This window comes from Aptenodytes patagonicus, chromosome 18 (genome assembly GCF_965638725.1).
Source record: "Aptenodytes patagonicus chromosome 18, bAptPat1.pri.cur, whole genome shotgun sequence".
Lineage (NCBI taxonomy): Eukaryota > Metazoa > Chordata > Aves > Sphenisciformes > Spheniscidae > Aptenodytes > Aptenodytes patagonicus.
This window is the reverse complement of record NC_134966.1, coordinates 6055124-6077318: the sequence shown is the minus strand read 5'-3', so window position 1 is coordinate 6077318 and position 22195 is coordinate 6055124. Positions and strand designations below refer to the sequence as shown.

General features: G+C 49.8%; 1 protein-coding gene across 1 annotated transcript in view; it reads right to left on the bottom strand.

Annotated features, from left to right (window-relative positions):
- The window catches only part of COL27A1 (collagen type XXVII alpha 1 chain), a 161881-nt gene that overhangs the window by 31974 nt on the left and 107712 nt on the right, over positions 1–22195 (bottom strand). The window contains exons 29-37 of the mRNA XM_076355186.1: positions 14455–14508; positions 13431–13475; positions 13217–13261; positions 12942–12995; positions 12107–12160; positions 9727–9780; positions 8048–8101; positions 7198–7251; positions 5588–5695 (exon numbers count right to left, since the gene is read on the bottom strand). Coding sequence (XP_076211301.1) covers positions 5588–5695; positions 7198–7251; positions 8048–8101; positions 9727–9780; positions 12107–12160; positions 12942–12995; positions 13217–13261; positions 13431–13475; positions 14455–14508 — 522 coding nt within the window. The remainder of the gene's footprint in view (positions 1–5587; positions 5696–7197; positions 7252–8047; positions 8102–9726; positions 9781–12106; positions 12161–12941; positions 12996–13216; positions 13262–13430; positions 13476–14454; positions 14509–22195) is intronic.

The following is a 22195-nucleotide window of genomic DNA, read 5'->3' as shown; positions in this document are numbered from 1 at the left end:
GCGATTTATACCATTGGAGCATCTGGCTCAAAGCTTTCCGAGTCCTGACGTGGCTTGAATGACACTGCAGATAGGATTTCAGGTTAAAAAGGAAGTGGAAAAAGAAAAGAACTCGGCTCCCAGTTTTGCTGAACAACGAGGGATTTTCTTGTTTCAGAGCATGTTGTATTTCATTACCTACAGGCTCTCCAATTGCTTTCCTGGAACTGTAAAAACCTCGCTATCAGATGTCTGCCTTGTATGACAACCAGCACATTATGAAAACCACAGTGCACAGCTACGGACAGCAGCTGGAAACCCACCACCTCCCTCCTGCCAACTGGCTTGGGCCTTTCGCACAGCCACCGGCGGATCGGTTGTCCTCCGAGGAAATGGCTGAAATGCTGTATTTTCTGTAGGTGGAGAGGAGAAGCAACAAAGAGGAGCTCTTTTGGGGGTTTTACTCTCAGGGACCACTTGCCCGTGTCCAGGTTGATTGTTGCATACCAGTGACTTCAATCTTTAATTCTTATCATCCTCTGTTGTGAAAAGCAGGATTGACTGGCAGCTGGATCCTTTGTAAATGTACATTACTCTCCAACAATGTTGTTCGGATATTGCAGGCTCCATGGCACTATCCCCTCATACAATGACAGGTTGGCAAATGAGCTTTTTATTTTGGCAAACTACACTGTGACACTTGCACTGCTGATGGACGCCTTGCCAGGCTTCGACAGGCCATTGTATCTTCCAGTCTCCCCACAAACTGCGGAGACATATCCTTGTCCTGCCTTGCCTGTACAGAAAGTCTGGATCTCCAGCGGACAACTCCTGCTGCTGCTCGCTGCACTGCTGACCCCAGGATCTGCGTCTCCAGCCAGTCTCTCTGAATGGACATGCCCAAACAGTCCCTGGAGCTCTGTAAGGGGAAGAGGTTTTCAGCTCTTTGCTGCTCAAATGAGCCAACCAGAGGTCAAATGGCCAAGTCCTGAAGAGAGTCAAGATCAAGTGAAGGCAACAAGTTGGTATTAGAAGAAGATGGAAACCACTGGGAGGAGATAATATGCGAGACAGTAGCTCAGGAAAGGTGCACATCTCTGATGCAATATTTGAAATCTCAAGTGGATCTTGCACTCAGCTATGTGTTAGTGTTTCAGGTGCTCTGATTTCTCTCATGACCAGGGGGATAACTGGCCCATCCCTCTGCTGAGCAGGAACTGGAATTGAACGGAGCAGTGTGAACTTGGACAAAATGACCAAAAGATAGAGGATACTCGCATATCTCAGCTCCAGCTGCCTCAAGTCCTGCCAGCCACAGCTGTGAGACTCATGGACCATATCAGTTGCCAGGTTTGTTTGCTGAAATCCACTGGCTTTGAAACATGTACAAACTACCCCTGGAGACTCGGCTGGGGCCTCCCTGCTGCTTTTGTTTGAGATTTAAAACCACAGTGGAAACCGGTTTTCAGATATGTTAATACTGGAAATGGCTGAGCCAAGTTAAAGCTAACAATCTTTGAAAAATGTTTCTTGAGCACCAGGCGAGGTTTGGTTGTGCTCCATTGGTAATGTTCTATCAGCATCAGAACGGCTTTCTGGAAAATAGAACCTTGCTCAGTAAAGCCAGACTTGTCCCTGCTGTAGGGATCAATCGCCGGATGAACGTCTCTCTTCTGCATGACCCAGAAGGGCAGCACAGACCCTTTATGCTTCCTCCAGCTTTAGCACCTGTGAAGGTACTCCAGTACATCCCTTCATCTGCCATCTCCCAGGGAGCTCTACGGCTGTGCAGACCGAAGAACTGCCAACCTCTTTCCAACCCTTGCGCTGGCCCATCACCACGTGGTGTGTAACCTTGTTCGTGCCCTGCCAAGCTCCCCAGCTTCCACCTGCTCTGCGGCTACACGGGGCACTGCCAGCACCAGGCCTTTGCCCCAGGCCAGTATGTGCAAACTGGGCTGAAAATGTACCAGCAATAAAGGCAGATCATTTCAGAGCAATCAGGCGCCTCATTTCCTACATCTGTCAAGAGGACACTTGATAGTGAAGTGTCACGTTCCTCTAGACATAAGCAAAATAGAGATTAAGACTAAACATGTCCTTAGAGTTAAGGAAAAACCTACAAGAAGTAGTGTAGCTGCAGGGACTTGTGATGAAAAGGGTTTTTCCAGAGGCCGTCGCTGTTTCTGGAGGGCATGTCTCCATGGGTCCCCTCTAGTGCCGAGGCAGAGGGCAACACAGGGCCAAGCCAAAGCGTAGGGGAAGCTTCCTCAAGCTAATATGAATCTCTTCCAGAAGCAGAAGATGAGCTACACGCTCCCAGATGAAGGTCAGTTTGTTGGCACAGGTAACTAGACCCTTGTGTGTGTCTCTCCCACACAGAAGCATTAACATCTCCCCTGTCCTCTTTGTAGATGACCAGGATATCTCAACAATATTGGAGGAGAAGCAAACATCTCCAGCCCACGGAAAAGACAGTGGATCCAGGCAAGAAGGCAGTGAAGCATGGATGTAAGGACTCCTGGGTGTCATGCCAGGAGAGACCAAATGAAGATGCAATAGCTAAAGATGAAGTTCTCTTTAAAACCATCTAAACTGAGTATTGGACAGCGTAACACTATCACATCAGATGTATTAAAACCATATGCAACATACGTAACGTGCAAACACACAGTATCTGCAGCACACCCAAACCCAACATGCCTCCTCCCTGTGATGCAAGTGCCTCCACACCTTCCCCAGGCAATTTCCATGCCACCCTACAAATCCTGGACAGGAGTTTGTCACCGTGCAACCTTGGCATTTGCCTTTGGGTGAATACCTTCAGGATTTTTCCCTGACAAGATTTTTGTTATCTTTGTCCAGCAGCCTTAAAAACCTCTGTCCATTGTACACGTTTGTGGTGGGCTGTGCCTGTGGTGGCTTTTGTGGCACGTCTTGCAGAGGATGGGTTGACTTTATATTCCAGCTTCCAATCCTCAGTTGAAAAGGAGGGGGTTGCAGTTACCTCTAGCGGTTTGCATCTCTGAGCTGTAAACTTTATTGTGGCAGAAGTCTAAGGAAGATCCCGCTAATATTTGTACATTTTCTCCATGGGAAGGTAGGATAAAAGTCTCAAAGAAAAAAATGGGAAGAGAAAAATTATTTGTACTTCTGTCAGAGGACTTCCATCTTTAAATTACCTCAGTGAGTACAGGAACACCTGTGTGTATATATATATGTGTATATATATATTAGGTAACGGCCAGGCGTTTGGCAGAGGAGGCAGTGCTATCTGGAGCCTATGCAGGTCTCTGAAAGTCTGCTTGAGTTTAGACATAAGGATATACAAAGAAGCATATGAAAATAGTAGATAGAAATATAGCACTCTGCGGTAAAAAAAACAAAAGGGAGTGATTATGAGCAGGAATCTTGGCTCTATTGACTTTTTTTTTTTGAAATAAAACAGAAAATGGCATCATGTTCCCAGGGACATGCTGGCAAACAGCAGGGACGGAGTCTGAGAGAATCTATATTTTATACTCTATAACTTAATATGGCTGTTGCATTATTTTAGTATTTTTATTGGTTCTTAAAACATGCACAATATAAACACGTGAACCAGCCAGAAATACAGCACATGGAGGGCCGGGCGCTGAGGGCGGCTGTCCAGCCATGCCAGCCTGCAGCTGGGAGGGAGCTGGGATATTGGGGACCACCCCTCGCCCGTGGTACGGTCCCAATCCCGCAAAGAGCTCCCTGTGGGTACAGGGGGCCGTGGCCAGGGATGGCCTTATTTGGGGCAGGACTACAGGCCTATTCTGCACATTTATGGTGCTGCACTGCAGTATTAAGCCAATGTTTCCACTTTCTAGTCAAGTCAGTGCTCAAATCCCAACCTCAGCCCAAAAATAACACAAGTCCAGCCCCTTTGCTGCTTCCATCCCCTCACACCCTTCTCCCTGCCCTCCTTTTAGCCAGCCACAAAGTCACCAAAGGGAAAACCAACACGCTTCAACATCAAGCATCCACCCAGCGCTCAGAGGTACCTGCCTGCCCTGCTGCCTCCCACCCACCCCGGGCAGGGATTTCAGAGCTGCCGTCAAACTTGGTCAAACTTGGTCTACTCGTTCCTTCTGACATGCCGGGGCTGCTCGCATGCCTCCTGGAGACATGTGGGGTGGGAGCCGGCGTGTTCTCCGGCTGCACAAGCAGCAAGACTTGTGCTATGGGTGAGCACGGCCGCTCCAGCCAGGCTGGCTGCATCCGACTCGACCGGGCTATTGCTTCACAGAAAGAGCCTTGTGAGTCCATGCTTCCTACAGCTTTGACCCATAACAATAATTACAATGAATAAATCATGTTGTCAAGCCGATAAACTCCACGTTTCAAGCAGAAGGGCCTGACTTGGCTTGCAGAGCAGCCCACTGGGCAGAGCTATCCTCCATCTGGCACCACTGAACAAGCTCCAGGCCAGACCCTGCCCGACTCCTCTGGCCCCGCAGCTCCCATCTCAGAGCCAGAATCACGCTTTTTCTTTCTATGAAAAGAGCGCTGAGATCAGACCTCCAAGCAAACCAGACATGCCTAGGATATTCATTGAGGATTCAGGAATAACTCCCTGCTAATTTCTTCTATTTATTTTCTATATTTAAGGGGGGAACCTTACAAGGGAAAAACAGAAGTAAGCAAGTAATCATCAAACAGAAGCAAGAGAGGACTGGTACATGTCAGAAAGCTGGCCGTTTCCAAACTCCAGGCCAAGACCAGCTGTGACAGCCAGGGGAAACTCAGCTCCTCGCAGCCCTCTGTACATCCCTCTCTAATACCCTGCGACGTGGTCCATTTTACAGATGCGGTAGAGAGGCACAGCAAGGCTACACAACCTGTCCCAAAGTCTACGCAAAGCCTGTGGCAGACCACAGAAGTGATCCACATCTCAAGTATGCATCCCAATTAAAAGCCCAAACCTTCTCCTGGATGTAGTTTTTCGTAAAAAAATAACATACTTTATGACAACGCTTGCAACACGTCATATCTCGGATAACCTCCTGCCCTAAGCAGCGTCCTGGTTCACTGCCTGCATCTGCCTCTCAATCTGCCCCCACCCAGGTGTTTTGCTGCAACATGGCATGCCCTGTTACAGTAGTATTAATGGCTACACTAATTACTGTCCGTGTCAAAAAAAAGAAAAAAAGAAAAAAGAAAAAGCCTATTTATTTCTTGCTAGGGTTTAAATGAAATCCAGCCTCCCAGACACAAGACTGCGAACTTTCTTTTGTCCTCTTCAGAAGAGCTGGCTTGCCTTTTGCGTCCCAGAGCTCGCACTGCACCTCTGGGCTCACGCTGCAGCCATCGGGAAGGTTAAAGTCAACTTGCACGCAGGGATTTAGACAAGAGCACGCAGCACTCTGCTGATCCTTTTGGGGCTAGATGCAACTGCTAATTTGGAAACCAGAGTGCAGGTGGCCCTACGGAGAGTGCAGGAGCTGTGTTGGGCCAATACCCATACCCCGGCGATCTGACATACACACAGGGCTGCCCGTGCAGCTCAGGGAGGAGAGCACTAGTTCCTACGGGAAAACCACGGACCAGCTGGGGGGAGAGCGGGCTGGTTTGGCAGACTCACTCGGACACCTGTGATGCCGGGATATCCAGGAGGCCCTTCTTTTCCCTTCAGTCCTTCATTGCCTTTTTCTCCTTTCTCTCCTTCCAGGCCTTGCTCTCCTTTGTCTCCCTGTGGAAGAGAGGAGGGTGGGAGCTTTTCATACCCACACAACACACGGGTCACTGTACATGGCTCTTGCAAGGAAAAAACCCACCACATAATTAATATTTCAGGAGTCTGAGAGGAAGAGAGCCTGCAAGCAAAAGGATGAATGAGGATGAGTCATAATACACTTGACATTTAAAAAATGAGCAAAACCAGGTTTCTTTTTTTATAAAGTCTCTTGGCTGGAGGAGAAGGAACTCCCCCATTACACAGGGTAATTTGAATCCCTTTGCTTCTCCTGCAATAAGGCCTGAACCTCCCACGTGAATGAGACAGGCAGACAAGATCTGAAAGTCTCCCTTGCCTCACCCAGAAGCCCTGAGCTCGGGATGCTGAAAGACTTTTAATAGGACGGGTTTGTCTGGAGCGGCCGCTTGGCTCTCGCTGCCAAATGGGAATCAGCCCAGGGCTCAAATAAACACTGTGAAACAGTGTCATCTTGCCCCTGTGAAGGATTTGTGGTCCGAGCAGTAGGTATCATGTCAAATCATTGTTCTTCTAATTGATGGCACAAAATTTTATGGAGACAATTAAAAAGGCCAACTCTGTACTGACAGCAGCACCTACACTTGTGCAACCAACCAGCCTTGACAAAGTTGTTCTCCACTTGCAGCTGCATTAGAGCACAACAATATCTCTTCTGGTTAAACAAATGCTCCTGCAGTGAGCAGTGGCTCTTCTACTGTCCAGAGACACGTTCAGGTTGAAAAGATCTGGTTTGGGTCAAGAGCTCTTGGGGACAGTTAGCAGTGGCAAGAGAATACAGAAGTCTTGACTGTCTTTAAGGAGGAGTCTTTTGGTCCAACATTCAGAGATAATCAGAAATAGAGACACATGGCAAATAGTTTAACTAGAACGAAGCAATAAACTGCATTGTTGTGGGACCGGCTGCTTTTTCTTTCCATGGAACAAAACTGTTGGCCTGTTTGGAAAGGCCGGCTGTGCAGGGACAGAAATCAGAGTCCTGTTCCAAAGGCAAGGTAGCAAACTCACAGCAGCTAGATAAAAAGCACAGTGCAAGCCCTGAGCGAGCACCTGGGGCTTTGCCAAGAGGAAGGGGATCTGGTTTCTTTACTTGCAAACAATGTTCTGGTCAGTGGTGCAGGGGAGATTGATGGACAATTCTTGATTTCCCCTGCCAGGCCCAGGAATTCCTGATTAGTTGGAAATTTAATCTGTAAAAACTCAAATAAAACAGACAAATTGTTGGAAACTAGATTTTGAAGAAGTTGACCTTTTTGGAGATCTGATCAGATGCCAAAAATGTGGGTAGAGGAGTGAAGCAGGAGGAGTCCGTTATGTGTGCTTGCAGAAAAAAAAAAATCCTCGGAGGGAGCAGGGCAGAGGCGTATTGCACAGAGAATCCAATAACTCCCTTGGCTGCAACCTGCCCCTGGGAACCACGGGGGCCTGAGCGCACGGAGATGTGTGTGAGAGCTGAAACATGCCACAAGAGCGAGGTTTACCTTGACACCGTCCGGCCCGGGTGGCCCGCTGTCCCCTTCCAGCCCCAATTCTCCCTGCAAGACAGAAGTGACCAAACATAAGGCTGTGCCCAAACATGGGGTTTTTTCCCATGCTTTCGGCAGCTGACTCATGGCAGCAAGTTGGGCTGCAGCGACAGGAGCCCAGCCCTGCTCTTTGACATGTGTCCTATCTCATACCCTAATGCTGAACAAACTCCTCCTGGAGCAAGAGCAGGAATTCAGCCTCTTGCTTTATTCTGAGCCACAGTTTCCCCTCCACGGACCCCACTGCTGGCCTGCGGGAAGACCTCTTGCCCTGTGTTGAAAAGGGGTCTCAGTCTGTATTCATTTAACCTGAGGCTTCCCCATCCTGCTCCAACAACTGACCTTAGTCCTGAGAAGGGACAAGAGCCACTGCTGGCTTCAATCCATGCATTCATCCCGTCCCTGGCTCCCTCCCACGTGTGTATAGTGTAGCCAGTGTTTCCCTGCTTAATGCCCGCCTTCTGCTCCAGCATCTCCCTGCCCCGTGCGGACTGCGCCCTCCTGGCTGTGCTCGCCAGGGAACAGGACGGGTCTGTTCCCACACTGCCCCTTTCATACGCGAGGTTGTCACAGCACTTTGCAAAGTGGCACTGTAGCATCGGAGAGGCTCACGTAAGCTGGTGAGCTCAAGCTGACAGGCTCTGCGAGGAAGGTGTTTCCACCACCCGCAGAAGAAACAAGGGCCGTAGGAGTTTCGGGATGCCCAGAACAGGGTCTGTATGCCCAGGCTGTAGGTGAACAGGGTACAGAGCCTCTGGGGAACTGGTACAGCAGAGAAGTCCTACCAGAAGGTGACCGTACTTACTCTTTGGCCAACGAGGCCTTGCTCTCCAGGGACTCCCAACTGGCCAGGATCACCCTACAAAGAAGGAACCACAGACACGGAGACAAGCTGTTTACCAACAGTGAGTGAGCATGAAGCACTTCCCACTGCACCCCTCATTTTGACTTTTTGTTTCCTTCTCCCGCATAAACACCTTCACTTCAGTTTGTAAGGGGGTACAAAGGACAGGTTGGCATCGCCAGCGCCTCTGCTCACGGAGGGCCAGTGCACACCTCGCAGGCTCTGTTGCAATGATGTCCAACAGGACAGGCGTCCAGGAGTGGTTTGTGCTGCCTGCAGCTGCAGAGCCAGAAAATATTCCCTTGGCATGGCCCTTTGGCAGGAAAAGCAGCAATGCTGGGTGCAGCGCAGCGCTGCGGCAGACACAGCCGGAGCGAGGGAGAAGAAAGCTGGTAGCTCTTTGAGCCCCAGCATGACTGAGGAGGGTGGAGAAGAACCTGAATCTTTGATGGCACCAAAACGAACGAACTGAAGGTGCCTGGAGCTGGCAAACAGATGGATCTTGGCGACAGGCTGCGAGGTTGCACTGGGGGTACAATGGCCACAGGGCAGCTACCTCCCATGTGTGCCCATCCAAGCTAACTGCTTTGCAAGGAAGAGAGCTCAGGAAATGCAGAGGCAGAAGGAGAAAAAGCAGCAAACTGGTCTGCAAGCAATGACTGCCCAGAGCAACCCCAGCCTGTCCCAGCAGCTCCCAGCTTCGGAGAAGGAGCGGCTCGGGACTCTCTCTGACTCCCCAGCAAGGACGTGTTGCACTGACAGCGGGTAAAGGGGTGTTTGTGCAAATCATTGTGTCCTGTTCCCGAGGAGGGCAGCCAGGAGCACGGGAGCTGAAACACTCGTGCAGTATCAGGACGCCAAAGACACAGTAGCTCCAGTGAAGTGTCAGAAGATTTGCCAAGGAAAACATGGCAAAGGATGGGGCTGGGGGTGGGGAGTGAAGAACAGCAAAGAGGAAATTGCATTTAATCCCCACGTAGAGTCTGTTTAAAAGCTCTCCACACAGGAGCGAACCTTCACACCAAGCGGAAAGGGGGTTAGGATAAAATAAAAACCCCTCTGAGCTGCTCAGCACAGGGATCTTATTCAAACAAAGAGATGGTTTTTATAGGCCTTTCCACGTGGACAAGAAGGTGCATTCATGGTGCTAGAGCAGAGCACCCTTCCCCCATAACCATTAGAGGAGTTCAGTCCCCACAGAGCTAAGGCTTGGAAACTGTGGCAGGACCTTGTCTGAGGGTATTTTTAAGTTTGGGACCTTCCTAAGACTCTTCTTGTTTCAAATTAGAAGCTGCCTGGATCTCTGGGTCTTGAGGAGTCCCTTCTCCATTCAGATTTTGGATCTGCAGAAGAGTTGAGCTTCATTTCCAAGGCCCTTCACAGCTCTTGAGGCAGAAGACCCCTGGGACAGTGCTTCTCCCCAGCACCGACAGCCTCCCCCTCGGGATGGGGCTCAGGAATTTGTAACCAAGGGCTTAAAGTTAACCTGATTTTATCTTTTAAACTTTATCTTTTGTTGAATATGCCATCTGCTTTGGCTGCTGGAGGGTGAATCTGCAATGTTACCCAGTCCTGCAGGAGCAGAAGTTGCTGTTATCCCCCTGGTCTGACAGAGAATTTGCACTAAGGGTTTTTCTTACCTTCATGCCAGGTTCACCTGCGAGGCCAGGTTGTCCCATTGAGCCAGGCGGTCCCTGGAAAAAAAAAAGATAATGAAAAAACCCATTGTAACCAAGTAGAAAGCAAGATCAAAGACATAATTCCTTTAGCAGAGCCCTCCTGGGACAGCGGAGCCCTGGCTGCAATGTAATTACCTCCCCGGAGCTGGCTCAGGGTACGCAGCATCAAAGAGGCCCAGTACCCCCTCGTGCCTGGTTCCTGGGAGGGCTCTGCTCGTCTCTCACGACTCCCCTCTCCCCAGCCCTGCGGCAGCCCCCCAGCCTCCTCTGCCAAGCATCTCTCTCTAACTCCTTCCAACCCCTCTGCTTTCTAAGGTTACTAACCACGCCGTGGAGCAGCACTGGAACTAGTTAGGAAAGAAGGGAAAAGGTCCAGAATTAGACTTGAAAGCCCTTCACAAGGGTCCAGCAGGTTGGCTGATACAGCGGATAACAAAAATGCTCAGCTGTGCTCTTGCTCCCTGCTCACTGCTTCCTGCAACCACGCTTCTCCGTTACCGCTGGCACGAGCACATTCTCCACGCCACCGCTCTCGTTTCAGTTAGGTTTAAGCGTTAACGCAGCCGTAGGGTTTGCACGCGCAGTGAATTGCCAGATTAGCCCTGACATCCATCACCCACTTTCTCTGGCTGTGATGGGCCAGCAAACATCCTAATGCTAACCACTGGGCTTGGACCAGAAACCCACAGCCCAGGGCTGCTGCCAGGCTGTACTAGCTGAAAGAAAGTGGCTGGCAGATGAGATAACGTGGCCCTGTCTATCTAAGCATAGACCCTGGCAGAGGGGCTTGGCATCCCTCAGAGAGACAAAAACTAGTGCCTGACCTGGAAAACTATGGAAAGTAAGATAGAAAGAGGGAAGATGAGAGAATGACCTTGCAAACTGTTACTCAGTGTCCAGCTGCCACGTGCAGCCTTGCGATAGAGGGGTCACATTCATTAGATACCTTTGGTACAGAGATCAGTCGGGAGCTTTAATCTTTGTACATTTTCTACTACATCTGGGAAGCATGGGAAAGGAGAATCTGTGAAACAAGCCCAAAGATGGGACAGCAAAGCTTGTCTTTAAAGGATTTGAGTGGTTTATTTACTTATGATATTTGCTTTCCGGACAACAATCTCCCTTCTCTTTGCAGTTAGGAATAAAGGAAAAAAGAGCACATAGTCTTGGGAGCCCTTGGCTGCCCAGGGAATAAAGCCAGTTCCTGGCTTGCTGAAATGGATTCAAGCAGAGAAGGGAGCAGGGTGCATGTTGGGTTTACGAACAAATGGTCGAGTCACGCAATGAGAAAACTCAAGCTCCAATGAAAGCAAAAATCCTGCTTTGGTTTCTCCAGAGGTGCCAGTGCAGGGAAAGGCTCCTGGAAGAGTCATAGATTTGAATAAAGCTCTGTACTTTCTTGGTTGGCAACATCCAGAGCGGCTTGGTAGCAGCTTTCCAGCTCCCCACTGTGGTCTACCACGCTGAGAGCTTGCTCCATCCAGTCTAGCAGCCATGAGAATGGAAACTTTCATGACTCATACACTTTGCAGTAGATTGCATTAAAAGGCACCTTTGCTGCTGTTTTCACAACCGAGTGAAACATCATATCTATATTACAGTTCAGGATCTATGGAAAGGAGCTACCCAGGGGGAACTGGCACATCTGGTATAGACGGCCAAGACTATAATACTTCAAGGGGAGTGAAATCAAGCCAAGACTGCAGATGAGTTAGGGGTGAACCATGGAGGCATCTCCTGCACTCCATCGGGGCACTGTTTGGCAGCTGCTGCTGCTTTGGTTATGGTGTGTTTGTGCCATTGCTTCATGGCAACGGCGACCCAAAAGCACAGTCAGCAGCAAAGGCATTTCTCTGAGCTTCTTCCACTGGCTGCAGCGGCTTGTGATGGGACTGTCATAGCAATCCAGGCTGGCTGACAAAACTGTGTCTTGTCAGCAATGGCACCAGTGAGGGGGAAAGAAAAGACCAGTTTTTAGTTTGAATTGTTACTGTATTTTGTCCCTGACTCTGCACCCTGGTGTGGAAAGGTGGTCCCTGGTGTGGTCATAGAGCCATGCCTGGGACATGTTTGTTAGCGTGGTCAGCTTTGAAATGTTTCTCTTGTTGTGAAGATGGGTCTGCACACCTACCACCTGGGTGTCTACGGGCTGTGATGAAAATGATGCTCAAATTTCTGATTTTCACTGTTTGCTTCGGAAGTTGACTTTCAGACTTGGGGGAAATCCTTCCTGCTCATGTCCCCAGGTGTGGAAGGATGCACCTCTGTACATTTACTCCTCTCTCAGTCCTGCCACTCTTGATGCAAGAGGAAAACAAATAGGGGCAAAGATCAGACCTACCTTATGCCCAATTTCTCCCAAAGGCCCAGGTGGCCCCTGTGGTCCTTGTGGACCCTGAAAAACAGAGACACAAGGCTCTTTTCATGCAAAGGTTTTCATTTCTGAAGGGCCATCGCTTTCATGGCCTGTAAGATAAAACACCAGTTCCCTCCCACATCACAGTGGAGCTATGCAGCATGCAAGAGATGGCCAGTGAGATGGAGAAGCCAGCAATGGGTGTGCTGAGGCACCTTAACAGGCAAACAGCTCAGAAGGCCCTTCAGCTTTCTGGCTCCCGCCTAAAACAACTGCAGCTGGCAACCTGAAAATGCCTGGTTTACCCTCTCCCTTCGTGGTCCAGGTCAGTCCCCACAGACACAGAGAGCAGATGACCACTCTTCCTGCTTTGGTGGTCCTGTGTCTTCACCTGTCATCTCCCAGTGCCTCCCCCAAAGCTGTGGGCTCAGTTCTGACACCATCAGCCTCCCTCCTGGTCCCCCTTCCACTCTACCTACCAACCCAGCCCAGCTCCTCCCATTACATCTGAACCTGTCCCAGACCCAACCTTGCCCTTCTTTTCTCCCTTCCTTTCCAAAATCCATCCCAGGCTGTATCCTACACTCTCCCTAGTTGATCCATGGCCCCCTTTTGCTTTCCAGGGGTCTGACCTTGTCTTTCCTCATGCCTCCTAGGGCTCTAGCCAAGTCTTTCACATCTCTGACCACGCTGGAGTTGGCAAGGACAGAGAAGCTGGGAATGGGAATGAGTGGTGGGGAAGAGACAGACAGAGAAAGAAATGAAGTGTCTGTGTGTGTGCAACAAAAGACAGATGAAGAGAGAGTGGTAAGACACTTGCCGGGTCGCCTGGAGCCCCTTTTGCTCCTGGAGGTCCAGAAGGTCCTTGGATACCCTAGAAAAATTAAAACCACCAAGGTCAGCTCCACCCCCATAGCAATCTTTCATGCCTCTCTGCAGTAACGTGCGTCTCAAACACTCCAGTAAAAGGAGTGGAGAGGTGGCCCCGTAAGTGTGAGACACTGTCCAAGTTCTTCCGACTGGACCAGGACCCAAAACTTACGGACTTGTGTGAAACCGAGGTTATGAAAGGAAGCACAAGGGATGGACACTTACTGGGAAGCCACGTGCTCCTGTCTCCCCAGTCTCACCCATCTTCCCCTGTGAACACACAGTTACAGCAATTAGCAGCTGGGAATGTGCTGAGACGCTGCAGCGCTTTGGCCAGGAGAAGCTGCAGTCCCCTGGGAACTGTGTACCTGTGGGTACCCCCGTGGGGGTTTGACATCCCGCCAGGTTTGGCAGGCACTGGCTCTCACAGAGGACATACCTGCAGCCCATCTGGCCCCAGCTTGCCTGGCTTCCCTGGTCGGCCCTGCAAAGCAAAAAGACAAAGACGTGCTGGCAAGAGCGCAAACTCTATTGGCAATGCTCTTCTGCTCCAGCCCATCTGCTTTTGCATTTTTGTGCATCAAATATCCCCTCCAGTTCCCTGCAGCTTTTGAGAGGCCAAATGCCCAGCATTCTGCCCTGAGGAACGACCCACCCAGCAGGGAGTGTGGGCAATGGGCTGCATGACCCAAGGATTTCTGAGCAAACACTGCTTTGGAGGAAGCTGGGATTCTCAGGAGACTTGGCACAGCCCTGTCTGGCAGGGCGTGAAATAAGGGAGATTCCCCATCCCAGTTGCATTCACAGGGCCATGTGTGCCATGCAGGGGATGGAGTCTGTGACATTCAATGGTAGGACAAGGGTCCAGCTCTGCCACACTACTCTCACATCAGGCTGCTGCCAAAGGGAGAAGCTCTCCCATGCACCCCTATCAAAGCCTGTTGTGGAGCAGGCTCACCTTGGATGAGGGTCTGCTCAGGCAGGCTATCTGCCAGGCTCTCTTTGCACCAGGCATCTCCTGCCCTATGTCTCTTCCTGTCCTGATCTAACTAACATGAAGTACATCAGAATAGATACGTATTCCCTTATGTCATATTTTACCAGTCATGTCAAATTGCTCTGATTTTTGTGCTACGTTCAGATGTAACAGTCAAGCGCACTCACTGCCAGTTAAAGCTACTCCCATTCCTGTGAGGAACCCCATTATTTTAGCAGAGGCCCTTTTATGTTTGTGGAGTGCCTCTGTATTTGGAGTCTCAGACCCCAGCAGCAAGGGCCCTGATGCCCACATTGGACAGATTTTACTCCGGCTGCATGAAAGACTGATCCCTGCTGGTTGATCCTCGTGGAACGATTGAACATCCCCTGTTCGTGGAGGAGGATGTGACCTTGATCCTGTCCAGGGCATTTCATAACACAGCTAAGAGCAGCCTTGGCCAAGCTGGTCACCCACTGGCATTCACCTTGACACCTCGTGACCCCGGCTCGCCTACTGGTCCATCAGGCCCTCTGGCACCCTGGAAAAAGGCAAAAGAGGGGCAAAAATAAGAACACAGGGTATATGTCTCACTGGAAAATACAGCAGTCACTCTAGCTTTAGCCACCAGGAAAGTCCATGAGATCAGTCCTGGCTAAACCAACCTATACCTGGTTGGGTTGAGCACAGCAGTTTGGAGCTCAGGACTCAAAAGATCCCTTCTGAGTTTTGTTGCTTCATTTCTCACCATTTACCAGCACACAGCACCAAAATACTTTTTATTCCTGTTAAACCAACTACCAACAGCAAACCAAAGCCAGAGGAGAAAGGCAGGCCAGGAACAGCCCATTTTCAGACAACGCTTACATGACAAGGGTTTTGCAATGCACAGACCTGTGCTTCTAGCCTTATTGATAGCAAACCTCTTCCTTCCTAGAAAGCCCACTTTTCCAACTGCCCCAGCCCTTAACCCTTGGCATACCACACTGCCTCATGGTCACAGTCAGGGCAATAAAGCTACAAAATATATAGAGAGGCACACAAGCCCCCACCGTACAGTACCTTCACAGCTGTCCTGGGCCCCAAACTGCTCCCAAAGAGCAGGGTATATTTGCTGACAGCTGAACTCCAAGCCTTCAGCTACAGTTACCTGCTATTTAAAGAACTGGCTGCTGTTAAGGATCGGGCAGGTGCTCATGCATATGCATGCTGGGAGGAGTGCAGCTGGCTGTGCCTGCTTTGGCATGCCTGGTCCTATGCCTGGCATCTGCTCCTGGGCGTGCGCGTGCGTGCAGCAGGCACGAGGACCTCGGGAGGTGTACGGGACACGCACACTGCTGCAAACGCTCATGGCACGTACAAGAATCCAGACAGTGAGCGATCCTGGACGTGGTTAGCTAAAATTGAACAGCTCGTGGTACAGCTCGGGCATCCTTGAGGAAGGGGTGTCCTTGTTCTTCCAGAGGGTGCTAGGTGAGGAGAGCACTGGTCTTGAAGAGGGGATAACTGTGATCTAGCTTTCAAGCTAATTTCAGAAGAGCTGAACGCGCAGCGCTCTGCACCATTTGAACCCCAGACACCAGCGTGTCACACTGAGAGAGAATAAACAGAGCCACGGTCAGGGAAAATAAAACACTAAAAAAAGGGCATATGAAGAGACTCTGTTAACGCATGTCATGTTCATAATCAGGCCATGAGCTCAGTTGGGACTTTTAGGCGCTACTGCAATATAAATAATAAATAAAAACACAGAGTGGTGCTAGAATGTAGTGGTAAGAGGAATCCTGAGAGCAGGCCAATGCGGAAACAGAGAAAACAGGAGCCAATGTGCTTAATCGGGATGCAAACTGAGTGCCAAAATAACAACAGGGCTAGGGAGCCAATGTGTTAGAAAAGCAACTCCAGTATGACAGGCAAAGAGAGAGAGAGAGACTCACAAAGAAAGGCAGTGTAACAGCAGAAGATGTATAGGAAACGTAGCCAAATTATTACAGCAGACAAACATTGTCAATATAAAATAATGCAAAAACTTCTACTGTGCTTGGCAAAACCCTGTGCCGCTGAGTGTACCAGAGATTAAATAACCAAAAGCCTGTATTGCGTGCCAGTAAGACACAGCTCAAAAGAATGCTCAGCCTTGTCTCCAGGACGGATGGACAGAGAAGGACTGTGCACCAGATGGGAACACCACAACCAAATGGGTGTCACAGGTCGGTGCTTTGCTACACTAATGTAATGGCAGCTCTCACCAGCCCTAGACTCCAAGTGCCCCGGCCCACGCTGGCCACTAGATCAGACAGCAGTAAAGACCAAAAGTTTCATTCATCCATGTCCCTATAAACCTCAAAGCACAATGATGTAAACCAGAAGGTCATTTAAAAGCAGGACTACTGACAGCTCAAGCCAGACAGCACCGTAAGTTGGAGTACCGGGAGAGCAAGGCTTGGAGGGGTCTGAGGAGCTGCCCGGGGTGACCGGGACCCCCAGCAACCCAGCAAAATACACAGACCTGCCCTGGGCTGGGTACCAGGCTGCCCAAAGAGAAGGGAGGTGCCAGCATGTGTATGGCACTGGCACCCTGAGAAAGCACCCTGCCACCCAACTTCTCATCCTCCCTGGAAAACAAACTGTTCCCCTCCTCTTTGAGCAGCCATTCAGGTATTTTGTGCAATTACATCTTTACTATCTGAGATGATGGGGTGACCTGCCTGTGAAGAAGGGGAAGGATGTCCAGAGGGGAAGGATTCAATAGCTCAGCCCTGGTATTACAGAAGGAGGGAGCAGGGATCAGAGGCAAGTGGGACATGGAAACAACAGTGATGACCCAGGTTAGAGTTTTCCATTCCAGGACAGATGCTGCCTGGGAAGGAAAGTGGGATGCGTCTGGCCCTTCCAGAACCATCTTCTGTAGCCTGTCCTGCCCTGCCCAGCCCCTTTGCCAGTGCTGGGCTGCTCTGAGCTGGGTGGAGGCTGTTGGGTGCCCTCAGCCCTCACTCAGTGCTGCAGCAGGGGCAGTGACAGCTATGGCTCTCAGTGGTCCAACCCGGCAGGGCTGGCTGGCTGAGGAATTGTTTACCGTATCCTCATTTCTTCCAGCAGAGCCCTGTCACCAGCATCGCAGGATCTGCCAGGGCAATCTCACTTCACAGCAGTCACCTGCCTAATCCCATCACAACACATCTCATCGGCATCTGACCTAAAGAAGGAGAAAGTGACCCCGTATTCGCAAATGCATGTGGCAGGCTTCATCTTCTCCAGCCTTCTGGGCCAAAAACCAGGATAAAGGCTTCCCCTAATTCGCCCTGACAGGAAAGGCTACATTTAGTCAATTAGTTAAATCTTTAAAACTCTCTTTTACTGACAACGCCTGTTAGAGATGAGTGAGTGAGGTCCTGGCAGCTCTCCAGGGAGCATCCCATGCCAAACGCCGCAAGGCACAGCACGGTGCCTTCCCCCTGCAGACCTGGCGGCTTGGCCTTGCAGGCAGGGCTGAGCACAGCTCCCTGTGCTCCCCTTGGACCCTCAGTGCTTCAAAATTAACTGAACAGCCAGGCATGCCTACCCTGAGCATGGCAGGGCAGAGGGACCAGGACGAGTGTATAGAGAGGGGTCTTGGGGAACAATCTTCTAAGGGCATATGCAGCATGGACCCGCCCTAAGAACGGGGTAAGGAGGGTGCAGTGACAGGCATGGCTTTATCACCGGTGTCAGCATCCCTAGGAGCCCATGAAACAGAGAAGGAAGCTTTTCTTTAGTCTATGTCAGTATTTATACGGCAGTACACAGCTCAGGAGAGGTCCTGCTGCGCCAGGGCTGTACAAACAGTGCAAGCTCCAAGTAGCTTTACAATGTAAACAGGAAAAAAAGGAGGGTTAAATTGAGATCTGTCCGCTCCTTTGCACACGGGCAGCCAAGGCACAGAGAGGTACAAGTTCATGGCTGATGGAGCATTTGAGAACCTGCTCAACTATTTCACCAAGGCCAGTTGGACATGAATATGCAGCCCAAAGGCATCGCATATCACCAAAACAGCTCACCCGGGGTCACGCAGGGAGTCACAGCGCAGGGACGTGCTGGGGCAGTCCCACTGCAGCACATGAGCCACAAGATCAAGTGTCATCACTCATTGCTACCTAAACAGATGAGTTTCCCTTTTTGGTTGAGTTGTCAGGCAAGAGAAGCCAAACTGATGTTGCGCAGGAAATCACAGCTCTGTGACCCTGTGTCCGAATGCTGATGCTCCAGCTGCAGTAAGTCACGCTTGAGCTGAGGTCCTGGATCTCAGCAGGCAGCGAGACACTCGGGGATTCCAGCATTTGGAACAGGCTGCCCAGGGAAGTGGTGGAGTCCCCATCCCTGGAGGTTTTTAAAAGACGTGTAGATGAGGCGCTTAGGGACATGGTTTAGTGGGCATGGTGGTGTTGGGTTGACGGTTGGACTCGATGATCTTAGAGGTCTTTTCCAACCTCAATGATTCTATGATTCTATGATTTTTTTAAATTCTAGTTTCAATGTCTTATGTGGGCCCTGTAATCCCCGTGTAGCTCCCCACAGAGCTATGTAGTAGAAAGCTAGTGTTAAGTCCTTGCAAGTCTCACCTGCAGACACATTCTGCCCCTTGTAATAATGAGTGGTTTTAAATGTAGGCTCCAGCAACGGTAGCAAAGCAGGTCACAGTGCCACACGATCAGTGAGTACACAGGCCAAGGCAATATTTCCCTCAGAGACATGCAATTCTGAGCAGTACTATCAGCAATTCCAGAGTAAACAAGGTGCTATGATGTTGGCTAGATATGAACATCGTCAGCTCATGAACACAGGGGAATTCAGCTCCAGGCTTTGCATCTCAGGTTTATTGCTAGTCCACGTGAGTCAATAGAGGTATAACCTGCTGCTGGAGTAGACAACATTCCTGCAGAACAGAGCTAAATAGTCAACAAGGTGTTTCCGCAAAGCAGCGCTGCATTTTCCCCTGTTTAAACAGATACTCAGAGCTCAAAGAGAGACAGCAACAAGCCTCTGAATAGCAGAAGCAGCAGCATGAACACGCAGTCAGTAGCTCCTTTCCAGAAATCCAAAGCTTCTTCCTTACCCCTTTATCCAAATATTGATATTTCACTGTCACAGTCCAGCCAAATGAAAAGCAAGCGGATGCCTTGACTGAAGCTGAAGGGAGACATCGTTGGCCACAGATCTGTAACTAACTTTTCCTCAAACACTTCTAATGCTTTTTCAGTCAACTAGAAAGATCCCTGGGAGCAAACCAATATACCTCTGCTTTTTCTCCATGAACAACTTCTCAGCTGGGCCTGGAAAAAGCAACTATTTTCAAGTTTGCTTAGATAACACCACTTTACAAATCCCTAGCATTTACAAATTCCTGCAGTGATGCTGTGAAGCTTCGGGTCCGTGTGGCAGAGAGATGGCAGTCCCCTCCCACACGGAGCGGCAGGGTGCTGGCAGTGCAGGTGTGCACGCCTTATCTCGTCTTTGCAGGCTTCACCTGGGCAATAGTTAATGCAGGAGCTTGATAAATGAATGGCACGGTGGAAAAGAGGAATACGCTCTGGGATTTGAAAAGCTCCTGTGAGTCTCCTGAGCCAGCACCCAGCACCCCCTCCAGTGAGAGGATAAAATGCCAGAGATATTGACAGTCACTTTGGCCAGAAGAATGGGGCAAGGTAAATCACTTTACAGCAGAATTTCAGGTGCAGCTTTATGATCTGAGTTGCAAAGTCATGGCTCCAGTTGCTGTTTAGCCTTTTGTAGAGATTCTCAGTCAATACCTGGGCTTTTTGATATTGATGTCCTTGATAGAGGATGCTGGAGACCGCAGGTTTTCCTGCTGTGAGGAGCTGATTAACAGAAACGTGCTTTTGAATTTAAGTGAGATAGGGTGAGGGACCTGCTGAATCAGCTGCCTCCAAATTTAAACCTTGATTTGGTTAAATAATTAGGTTTAAACATGTGCATAGCTGTCACTAGCTGAACGTTAAGCACATGTCTAAGTGCTACACTGAGTACGGATGAAGGGAAATAAGCCTGGGCTCCCAGGTCCAAGTTTCTTGTCCTTAGGGAAGACGAGAGGGGAAACACGTTGTGGAAGATTGTTCAGTATCAGTTTGATGGCCTAAACAAAGACTTGGGAAGGAACAATAGCCCTGTCATGACTAAAAAGAAGGTTACAATTTTTAAAGAATTTTCTTTTTAAAATTTGTACTTATATCTTGACAATACAAAAGCTATCACAACGTAAATGCAGACCCCCAAAAGTCTCCATTGTTCTTTACAATTGAAACCATATTTGCTATTTACATTTCCTTCAAAAGCGAAATTACTTTAATGAACTATCCACAAACAGAGCTCATGGAATCCACAAACATCTGGCGGAGGCTGCATTCATGTTTCCACTCTGAATTGAATTACGTCCCTTTTGTAAACTAGGATAGACAGAGGGTAATGTCTGAAATTACAGTTGGGGGATCATTTCCCCATCCTGAGAAAACTAAGAGCCGGAATAGCAGGACAAACTAAACAAACAAAGAATACTATGTGCCTGGAATATCTTCTGAGAGTATGAAGAGAAGGAAAACGTGAGAGAGATATACAAAGCAGAAATCCTCCAGGCAGGAGATCTGCTGGTCCTTACAATACCGACTTTCCCACATCATATTCACTGAAATCTGTAGGATTTCAGAGCAAAGCCCAAGTTCCTCCTCTCTGCTGGAGATCTTAGAAAGGACGTCTGTCTGTCTCGCAAATTCTGTACGGATTATATCACTGCGGTGCTCAAATGCACCAAATCACCACCACGCCACAGCCCAGCAGTGGGTGTTGAGGGCAGGATCAGCGCAGGGCACCAGCAGCAGATCCAGATGCTCAGGGCCTGCTGGCAGAGGCTTACCCCTCTCTGACCCCTCGCCAGTACTGGTGTCCTTAGGGCAAGATCAAGACCTTAATGCACCCCTTTTCCCCGGGCACTGCCTCCTGTTCTACCTCCGCATTCTGCAATTCCTGGGGTGAGTTTTTGCGGGGCTCTGCAGCCAGCTGGGATAGAGCCACTGCTGCGTTTCTGGTTTTCAGGGCTGGGATGCACTTCGAAGTCTGGGCTTCCTCAGTGAAGAAATGTCCGGGGGGAAAGGCTGGCACAGGGTCTGCTGGACTCAACGTCTGGAGAGGAAATGCAACGCAAGGCCATGAAGCTGAACGTCTCTACCATGCGGTATGTCATTTTGAGGATGGACAGTGCTGGCAGCAGTTGGTGTCCTGCAGGATTTCTCCTGAGGGTTTGGCACCTTCTCTCTGGATCTAGCTACACCCAAAGGCAGGTCCCTGCTGTGCCAGCCAACCTCCTTTCTTTGGAGCTGAATCCAACTTTGCTCTTGGTTTTACCTCATCTGATAATAAATATCCCCTTCGTCATTCCTGACAGTACAAGTAGAGCTGAAAACGGCCCGCTCAGCTGTACTCTCCTTGTGGGTTGAGGACTTTAGGTCAAAGCAGATGTAAGAAGCCGAAGAAGATTTATGCGAGTGAATCTCGCACTACCCAAGAGCCAAACACCGCAGTGGCACACGGCTGCCTGCCGTAAAGAGAGGCTCAGTGCCAGGGGATGTGGCTGGCATCCCCGGCTGGCAGCTGGGAGGAGGCAGCGCTGGGACTCCTTCTCTGTCACTGCATACATTAAAGGCACTGGCAGAAACGTCTGATCCCCTCGGAGGACCCACCTCTCCAAGAGCCCGCACAGTCAGCAGCCTGGATTCATTCAGAAGGTGTCTCCTGTTCTGCTCTGCGCTGTAGTTTTACCTTGAGATATTTTCCGCCATCCAGTCAAAGCCTCCCGTGAAAGAATGCCTCCAGTTTCTCATCCGTCATGATTGTGGACAGCTCAGTTAATTGCTGCTATGTAGCACAGAGAAACCTCGCTCCCCAGGGGACCCTGCGAGAGCAGAGCTGGGGAATGAGATCCGTGGGCCTTCCCACCAAGGAGAACAGAGGCAAGGAAGCTGTTTTTCCCAGCCACAAGTTAAAAGCTGAGCCCTGATATGTATCTGCCGGGCTTGGATGTTACTGGTGTCCTTCTAGCTGTGCTTTTAAAGCTTAAAGCAGTTCCAGGGTACATAACTGTGGTTATAAAGCTTTCTAGTTGGTTATTCCACTTCCTTTTGCGGGTCCCAGCTATTCGAAGAGAGTATTAGCTCTGGTATAGGGAAACATATGCAATCCTT